At 37.9% G+C, this 10,494-nt stretch overlaps 1 protein-coding gene and 1 pseudogene across 1 annotated transcript; one reads left to right on the top strand and one right to left on the bottom strand.

Moving 5' to 3' along the window:
• Window positions 1-868: 868 nt before the first annotated feature.
• Window positions 869-1,256, bottom strand: LOC111395533 (40S ribosomal protein S17-like). Its single transcript, XM_023021555.1, has one exon. It carries the CDS (start codon window positions 1,213-1,215, stop codon window positions 925-927), a length of 291 nt encoding a protein of 96 aa, XP_022877323.1. The 5' UTR covers window positions 1,216-1,256; the 3' UTR covers window positions 869-924.
• The window catches only part of LOC111395019, a 12,265-nt pseudogene continuing 2,997 nt past the window's right edge, over window positions 1,227-10,494 (top strand).

Consider the following 10,494-nt stretch of genomic DNA (forward strand, 5'->3'; position numbering starts at 1 on the left):
TCAGTGACCATTGAGATACATTTTTAATTTCAGTTATGAAGTAGTTACACTTGACGAAATTTAGTAACCAGTGAGATGGATTTTTAAGTTCGGTTATTAAGTAGTAACATATGACAATGACAAAGTTCAGTAACCATTCATGTAATTAACCCTCTATCGGAAACATATGGTTATTAAAGATTTTGATGTCGAACACAAAAATGACATCCCATTTTCCAAAAAAAAAAAAAAATAGGGCTAGGACATGAACATGTCGTCCATTAAAATTCTTTAAAATTATTCATTTATACATTTTTAGATTCTTTTTTGTTTTGCAATAGGAATATTACATTTTTAGCTTTTAATTTTATTTTGATAGAGAAGTCTTTTGAATTAGAGGGATGCTTGTTTGTCATATGGCTATAGTAGATATAAACAAATTGGACATAAAGTTCGTGGAATTTTTCATAAATTATCTTGATGTTACAAAATGGGGATTGCTGTGCCCTTCATTTGTCGTGGACATGTTCCGACATATGTAATAAACTAAAATGTATAAAAATTATTGGACGTTGCCCAGGCATGTCAAGGATGTTTCTGTCACGTATCAGAAATTAAAAACAATATATAAAAATAGGACACACCACATATCGTATCAGAAATGTGTCCTGAAGTGTCCACCCCAATAGAAGTTTCCTTGCTTCAAAGGAAAGTACCGTAAATAATATCAAATTTTCATTTTGAAGGAAAGAGGAGCTCGCGGGTGGCTGCAATATTTGTTCAAGAAATCTATTATGGTTTTGGGATTGCTTTTACCATAACTGACATTTTTTTATTTTTTTTTTGCAGAGGGAAATAGATAACATCCTCACAATAACAACAATTTAGATGAATACCTCAAATGTTTTGTTTGCATTGATCTTTAGGGCATGAATAAAAACAGTCTTAAAAGCTTAAAATAGTAAGAACTACCATACATATATGAAACTGGTGTAAAAATAGTATTGCTCTCGTAAAAGCATGAATGCTTATCAAACAAACTCTGTACCTCCTTCCAGCACCACCAACACCACCTCGGCCATAAGCAGGGGCAGTAGGCAGTGACTGTGGTTCAATAATCTGCTTAATAACTCCAGGAAGGTCAGCCATGCCTAGGGCAGTAAGCATGTCATGAGTCTCTTGGTCAACTTCGATGACATCAGTCTTAATGGCAGACTCATCGGGCACAAAGTCCATGCGCCTCTCACGTTCCTCCTCCTACAGCTTTAGTGAGATGCCACGAAATTGCTTTTACCATAACATCGGCCATCAGCATGAGGTTTTCATCTAATTATGCTTTCTGCTCTGCTTTGATTATGCTTGATGTGCTGATGCAATGTTTTCATGAATACTTTAAAGGAAATTAGAATTCATGTACTTTGTGTTTTGGCACTCGTATTAGATCGCTAATTGCTTGCAACTTCAAGATCCTAAAACAATAATTCAGTCATTATTTGTAAAGGGAAAAAATATATTACTTGAGCAATGATATCCTCAAAAATCGCTTGAGAATTCTGAGCAAACCTATCTTAGAAAACTACTAATATCATTAAGGTGTCAATGACTTTGTGAACATTGACCTTCAACTCTTTTGCTAATATCTTGCATCTATGGCAATTAGTCAAATTGCCAACATCTTCTTATATCCTGGTATTTGTTGAAATCTGTTCCAGGAAGAGCGCAAGAGCTTTTGAACTATCTTTTTATTGATTTATAAAAGGTGGCTTGGTATATGGGTTCGGTCCATCATTAAACGAGGGATTGGTTATCTTCCATATGTTCCTTTCTTTCTTTGGTTGTGCAGATATGTAAAATGGCTAGGCATTGTGGACAGGCTTTGTCCGAGAGTGTTTTGCAAAGTAAAGGCTATCAGAAAAAGATTGCAACAGTCTGAATTGGCATGTTGGTCCACCAAAAAATATCAGGAATAGCTCACTGGCTGTTTGATCATTTAAAAATTCTAGGAAAATGAACATGTGATAGCCATTCTATCATGAACTTTTAAGATGTCAATCTACTCTACTAAGGGTCAATTGGTTTTCCAGTGGATGCTATTGTGAGCTATCTAAATCTAAAAACTTGCTGGACGAGGTTCATTCACACAAAAATTAGACAATGACTGTTTTAGTCAACAACATAAAAAGGAATGTTAACCACCCTAATTCAGTTCTCATTAAATGAATATCCATTATTGTCGATATTTTTCGTATTTTTAACACCTTTGGTTCTGTCATATAAGTCTTATAACTATATTGAAGAATGGTATCAGCCTTGGAGTGTAGAGCATTGTTAAAGGTTTTGGGCTGCCTCGCTAAATCTTGTGTTTGTTGAGCCATTTATGTTGGGCCATTTTAATTACAACCGGGTTGCTGATTGTTAGATGAAAAACGTATTTTGATACAACACGATTTTAACCTCTTTTCAGGGATGAGAATCAGCCGTACGCGTGGCTTCATCCCAGCCCTTTGATCGTGACTATTGGTGTGGACAGATATATATTTGACCTTGGCCCTGTTCATATTAGAGATGGTTTTTCATATTTTTCTTCTCTCCGTCTCTTCTACTTTTCTGAGTGAAAAGTTAGGGTTTTGTCTCTGTAATCTGAAATCAATCTTTGTGATTGATAGTTGTTGTTCTTAGTGGTAATCTCTGATTGCTTAGTGCGACATATAGAAAAATCAAATGAGTGAGGATTTTTCAGTTAAAGAGGCGAGAGAAAAATCGAGGCGAGAGAAAAATCGAAGAAATCAAACATTTCTTCGTACATTTTGTAAACTGATTCTTGGTTGATATTAGTGGATCTCGAGCTAAATCCCTTAGTGGATGCTCAACGGGTGATTAGGTCTTACGACCGAACATCCGGGCCCTTTCAAAGGCAAAATCATATCCGGTGTCCTTGCTCTTTTATGTTCTGCAATTTCTTTGAATGTTTTTACTCAAATTAGATCAAATCATAAGGTTTCGAAAATAACAAGCATTATATGGTGCACCAATCTGTATAATCAATATCTTTGAAGATCAATGTTTCTCTATTTGTTTGTCATTTTTGGTTGTTTACTCATAGAAGATAGTACCTAATTTTATTGTTGGATCTTCTTATGAGAGTGATTTATGGTGATATATTCGTTGTTCTAAGGGCAATTCTAAAATCAAATTGTTACCACAAGGGAGGACCCGATGCTCCATGTGAATATGCCGATGGTTTGTTCATGTTGCTATTTGGAGTTGTTCAGGTATTATTCTCGCAGATACCTGATTTACACAACATGGAGTTGCTCTCGATAATTGCTGCAATCATGTCCTTTGGATATACCCTCAGTGGACCAATACTCGCTTTTGTGAAAGTATTACGTAATTTCAAATCAACATTACTCTTCATTAGTCTATCATTTTAGTTTGGATTCATTCTTAAACAAGTGCATCAGGGAGCATAAATTAATATGCCTTCCCTAGATGGATATGGTTGGTGTCAATTTTGCCTAGTTTTGTTTGATTCTCCTGATTACTGAATTGAACCTGCAAAAGGATGGGGAATTCCTCCAAGGATACTGATGCTCAAGCTAGTGGAAGGAATGAAAATGATATGAATTGATAACGAAATCTCGTAGAAATAACTTTTCTTTCATGCTTTATTTCTGGTTAACCTTCTCCATACATAGGTACCTCAGGTTGTTGGTCATTTGCCCACTTTCTTCCTAATCTGCAGCCATTTGTGCTAGAAAAATGCTAAACGACCCACGGCGTTGACAACATGGATGACCGCTCCCTCACAGCCTAGGCGTGGGTCCCGCGTCGAATAAAAGAATATTTCCCCCCTTGTGTGTATGTATGTCAACCGCGCGGTCACCCACGCGGTTCATCTAGCATAGTTGTTTGTGCTATGTTAAGTGAGTGGGTGGAACTTCAACGGTACAGTGAGACTTTAACTTGGTCAATGTATGGACCTTTGCAGCCTATGGGTATGGGAGAGTGCTGCTAACATTGTTTTCTTTTTTTCTTTTTTGTTTAAAATGTTATGACATCATTATGGTTTAAATCCGTAGACCCCGATTTATTTTTACCGTCTGCCAGTTCTAACCCATTTTGACCTTAGAATGGAAATAAATGTGACAAAAATATACTTAGTTTAACAAGCGTGAGTCTGGTGCTGGAGTGCGAAGATGTTCTGAGAAAAAAATGGCGCAGATTATACTTGCATTGAGTCCCACCCTTAGACGACTTATCTATATCATAATAATTTTGGGAGGTCATTGGTCAACTGTTGACTCAGTATCAAAATTTTAGTCGTAGAGGTAAATATAAATGAGTTTAGATCAATGTATTATTTCTCTTAAGCCTTTGAATTGGTAAATGCAGGAGATGGAGAAATCAAGGGAGGTATTAGTGGAGTATCTACAGCTGCTTTGGCTAAAAAACTATTGCTGTCGTCACAAGCAGTTGGGGATATTGCTTTTGCTTTCACATACAATGCAGTCCTTCTGGACATATAGGTGAGAAGATAGTATTTGCTGTATATTATGATGTGCTCTGAGACGATCTTTTAATCGATTTATCAATCATTTTGAATCTTGCAATGAGATACCAAAGCTAGTTAATGAACAAGTAACATGCAAATGTAGGATACTCTAAAGGCAACGCCACCAGAAAACAGAACAATGAAGAAGGCGTCAATTACAGCTCTACTTATTACCACCACCTTATTTATTTGCTGAGGATGTTTTGGATATGCTGCTTTTGGCAATCAATCACCTGGAAATCTATTGACATGATTTTATGAACCCTACTGGCTTGTTGACATTGCCAATCTGTTTGTATTTCTTCATCTTTTGGGAGCATATCAGGTACTGCATTCTATTTACGAAGTGCGAGCATCTTGTTACTCGAATGATAAGCGTACAATTCATTTGGACAGAATGATCATTTATAAAAAAATGACATCCAAATATACTTTGACTATAGTCATTAAAAGATTGAGGAATGCACTTCAAATTCTCTTGCTACTATTTGATTTTACCTAGTGGAGTAGAAAATTCTTACTCCCCCCACTTCCCTGGTTCTTGAAGCCATATACGAAAAGCAAACTCATACACAGCCAATGGCATATTTCTATACAAGATAATATTTAGTGGGCATAAAAATTTAAAGAAATTGAGAAAGATGAAATTCTGTACAAATTAATGATGTATGATGCGTAAGCTCATATTGTATGACCACATTGTCTGGTAGGCTATGCACTGATATCTCGAACAATGGCAAAGACTTTTTGTTTGCTTCTGTGATCTTCATTCAGAATTCTCTGGTCGATTAAGTGTAGATGCATGCACAAGGCATGATATTTTGAAAACAGTAGCAAAGAATTTACGTATGCTAATGAAAACAGGAGATGTACACTGTGTAGAATAATATATGGGTTTGGACAGGAGCATGGATAGTTCTTCAAGCTTTCAAAATACTTTGCTTGCTTTGCACCATTTTTGCTTTAGTAGGGTCATTAGAGGGACTCATAAGCAACAGATTGAGCTAAGAATATCCATTTTTAGCAGAATGCTTTTGTTAACTGATTGATGTGAATACATTGAATGGATTTGTTGGTTTCATGGAGCAAAAATATGCAGAACAAATTTATAAACATTGTGAGAATATGGTTCTCTTAACTCCATTAGACTTAAGTGCTATTTGTGTAATTCACATGAATTGTACTTGTCTAGTTTTATTATAGACCATTGGATGGGATCGACGGCCGGGATTTAATCTATTTGAGATATTTTTGTTGCCTTGTCTTGGGGGGAGAAGCTTTGACTTGATAGTTACCACAAAAAGGGGCTTTCCCTACGTTTTTGCAAGACAGGTCTTTTCTCTCTTCTCCAGTCGACCACTCTCTCCATTTTGCACCTTCTGCTTGGTAGAAGGTTGAGGGTGCGTTGGTGACGGTTTCTATCGAGGTTCTTTGCTGGTTTCTCTCTCTGTCTCTATGGAAGGTGATTTGCATAACATGGGAGCTGTCTGGAAGGTGATTTGCATGACATGGGAGCTGTTCCTGAGCCTATAAATCAACCATAAGGAAGAGGAGAAGTTGCTGTCCATTTCGGCCGAGATTGGGTTGTGTTTTTCCATTTTATATTCCTTGATTTTGCCTTGGAATCTTTTATTGATTGATGTTTATTGTTTGATTGAACACCAAGGATCCCAACAAACTGGTATCAGAGCAAGGAGGAGTGAAATCTGTCCAAAAATCGATCGAAACCTCCAAGGAAATCGCGATTCCCACTTTTTGGCCGAATTTGAAACTTCAAATTCCGGCCAAACTACTGAATTTTTGGCGAAATTGACCCTGGACCCATAACCAGCAGACGAAGGCGCTCCCTGTGGTGGGGCGCGTGACCGGAGCAGCGACCGGCGGCGCGTGAACTCCGGCGATGGCGCGTGGCTGGACATTCCGGTGAGCTTTTTCGGGCAGTTTACTTAATTCGATGTCCTGAACGCACTGATATCATTTGTTTTCTGTTTCAGATTTTACAGGAAAAGTTGGACGATTTTGCCCCTGACTTGACGTCTACAGCAATTCGGTTCAGAAACCTGGTGGTATATTTACTGTTTTTCAACAGTAGTTTGGTAAGATTATTCCAAACTCTCCGTTAGGTTAGGTTTGGTATCCTTACCGATTTATGCATGATTATTGCTTGATTGCCTATTTGTGAATTCCGTTGATTGAATTCTTGTGATTAATTTGTAACCTGGAAGCATATTTACTTGCATTATATACCTGTGTTTCGTGAACGGATTATGTCATTGTTGTGCTTCATTTCTAAAGTTGTTTTTTAACTCAGCATTCATATTTTTTATATTGATCATCTGGAAAAGAATTTTTCAAAACCTTTTCTGTTTTGTCCACGAGTACAGGCCACTCTTTTACACAATATGTAAGGGGTTCGAGGGTCGAATTATCGCAATTCGATGGAAAGGGGGATTACTCGATATGGAAACAGAAAATGAGGGCCATTTTGGTCCAACAAAGAGTTGCTAAAGCTCTCGATGATCCCGCTACATTTTCTGATGAGGTAAAAGCTAAACCAACTGAAATTGAAGACATGAATGAAATTGCTTACAGTTTTCCCTACGTTTTTGCAAGACAGGTCTTTTCTCTCTTCTCCAGTCGACCACTCTCTCCATTTTGCACCTTCTGCTTGGTAGAAGGTTGAGGGTGCGTTGGTAGCAATTTCTAGCAAGGTTCTTTGCCAGTTTTTCTCTCTCTCTCTTTGGAAGGTGATTTGCATGATATGGGAGCTGTTCCTGAGCCTATAAATCAGCCATAAGGAAGAGGAGAAGTTGCTGTCCATTTCGACCGAGATTGGGTTGTGTTTTTCCATTTTATATTCCTTGATTTTGCCTTGGAATCTTTTATTGATTGATGTTTATTGTTTGATTGAACACCAAGGATCCCAACAAACTGGTATCAGAGCAAGGAGGAGTGAAATCTGTCCAAAAATCGATTGAAACCTCCAAGGAAATCGCGATTCCCACTTTTTGGCCGAATTTGAAACTTCAAATTCCGGCCAAACTACTGAATTTTTGGCGAAATTGACCCTGGACCCATAACCAGCAGATGAAGGCGCTCCCTGTGGTGGGGCGCGTGACCGGAGCGGCGACCGGCGGCGCGTGAACTCCGGCGATGGCGCGTGGCTGGACATTCCGGTGAGCTTTTTCGGGCAGTTTACTTAATTCGATGTCCTGAACGCACTGATGTCATTTGTTTTCTGTTTCAGATTTTACAGGAAAAGTTGGACGATTTTGCCCCTGACTTGACGTCTACAGCAATTCGGTTCAGAAACCTGGTGGTATATTTACTATTTTTCAACAGTAGTTTGGTAAGATTATTCCAAACTCTCCGTTAGGTTAGGTTTGGTATCCTTACCGATTTATGCATGATTATTGCTTGATTGCCTATTTGTGAATTCCGTTGATTGAATTCTTGTGATTAATTTGTAACCTGGAAGCATATTTACTTGCATTATATACCTGTGTTTCGTGAACGGATTATGTCATTGTTGTGCTTCATTTCTAAAGTTGTTTTTTAACTCAGCATTCATATTTTTTATATTGATCATCTGGAAAAGAATTTTTCAAAACCTTTTCTGTTTTGTCTCGAGGGTCGAATTATCGCAATTCGATGGAAAGGGGGATTACTCGATATGGAAACAGAAAATGAGGGCCATTTTGGTCCAACAAAGAGTTGCTAAAGCTCTCGATGATCCCGCTACATTTTCTGATGAGGTAAAAGCTAAACCAACTGAAATTGAAGACATGAATGAAATTGCTTACAGTTCTATAATTTTGCATCTATCTGACAACATTGTGAGACAAGTTGATAGTGCTAAAACTGCTAGAACTTTGTGGACTGCTTTAGATGCCTTGTTCTTAACTAAAACTTTACCTAACAAAATATACCTGTTGAAAAAGTTGTTTAGTTTTAAGATGGACCCGGGGAAGGATGTCGAGGGGAATTTGAGTGACTTTAGCATAATTGTCAGGAGTCTAGCTCGTAATGATAAAAAATTTGACGATGACGATTTAACTGTCATATTGCTAAACTCTTTACCCGAATCTTACAGAGAAATGAAAAATGCCATAAAATATGGTAGGGACACTCTCACTCAAGCTATTGTTTCCGATGCTTTAAAATCAAGAGAACTTGAATTAAAAAGAGACAGCAGAACTCATTCCCGGGAAGAGAGTCTATTTGTTAGGGGAAGACCTGAAAAGAAAGAATTTAACTTCCATAACAAGAAGGGGAGAGGAAAATCTAAAATGAGATCTAAATCTAAAGATAAAAGCGGTAAGAAATGTTATCACTATGGAAAGTTATGACATTTCAAGAAAGATTGGTTCGACTGGAAAAGGAAACAAAAAGACCCGAACAATTCTGATGTTGATAATGCTGCTATTGTTTCTGAATTTGATAGTTTGCATGTCATGAATGTGTCTGAGAAAGAATTTGACAAAAATTGGATTCTAGACACAGGGTGCACTTTCCATATGTGCCCTGATAGGTCTTGGTTCTATAACTATAGAGAAATTGAACCTAGGAAGGTCTATATGGGAGACAATAATTCTCAAAATGTGGTTGGCATTGGTGACATAGCCATCAGAATGTACGATGGGGCCGTCACGCAACTCAGAAATGTTAGATATGTCCCAAATTTAAAGAGGACCCTCATTTCCTTAGGTTCTCTTGAAGATGAGGGATATACCTTCAAGTCTGGTAACAAGATTTTGAAAATTATGAAGGGTTCTCTCGTAGTTATGAAAGGGCCTAAGAGGAATGGACTGTACTATTTTGAGGGTAGAACTGAAATACGAGTTGATTCTAGCCTTCTTACTGTGAATAAAGACAAAACTAAACTTTGGCATAACAGAATGGGTCACATTGGGTTTAAAGGGCTAAAATCTTTAAGTAATCAGAAATTACTTGGAAAAGATGACATCGAAACTATGGAATTCTGTGAAACTTGTGTCTTGGGTAAGTCCCATAAGGTGAGCTTTGAAGCTAGCTCTCATAGGACCAGCAGACCATTGGACTATGTCCATGCTGATCTATGGGGCCCGGAGAAGCACTCCACATTTGGTGGAAGCAAGTACTTCTTGTCCTTAGTGGATGATTACTCAAGAAAAGTTTGGATTTATCCTTTGAAGGCTAAGTCGGAAACTTTTGGGAAATTCAGGGTTTGGTTAAAGTTTGTTGAGAATCAATTAGACAAGAAACTTAAAATATTAAGAATTGATAATGGGCTTGAATTCTGTAATATCGAATTTGACAACTTCTGTAAGCAGAAAGGTATAACAAGACACAGAACTGTTAAATACACACCTGAACAAAATGGGGTCGCTGAAAGAATGAACAGGACCATAATGAACAAAGTTAGGTGTATGTTGATTAGCTCTGGCTTTGCAAAAGGTTTTTGGGCTGAAGCTGCAAGTACTGCAGCTTATCTGATTAATAGATCTCCGTCCAGCAGTAGGGTTTAAGACCCCACAGGAGTTGTGGACGGGAGAGCCTCCAAATCTAGAACACTTGAGGGTGTTTGGATGTGCTGCATATGCACACCAATTTGAAGGAAAACTTGAGCCGAGGGCTGTCAAGTGTGTGATGTTAGAGTATCCCGAGGGTGTGAAGGGCTATAGGTTATGGGTTTTAGGGGTCCAAGGCATTAAGATTATTAACAGCAGGAATGTAGTCTTTAATGAATCTGAGATGCCATGTCTAAAACAGAAAACCGAAGAAACTAACAAATCTGAAACTGAGAAGAGTATTCAGACTGAGGTGAAGCTGACTAGGCTAAATTCACCTGCACCTGGGAATGACGAAAATGACCCTATACATCATGAAAATGAAAATGAACTTGAAATTGAACCTGAACCTGAACCTGAAGAGGTGACTGAACTTCAAGATAACATTGAACCAGTTGAAGTTGAACATTT

Source organism: Olea europaea, chromosome 6 (assembly GCF_002742605.1).
Source record: "Olea europaea var. sylvestris chromosome 6, O_europaea_v1, whole genome shotgun sequence".
NCBI classification, from domain to species: Eukaryota; Viridiplantae; Streptophyta; class Magnoliopsida; order Lamiales; family Oleaceae; genus Olea; species Olea europaea.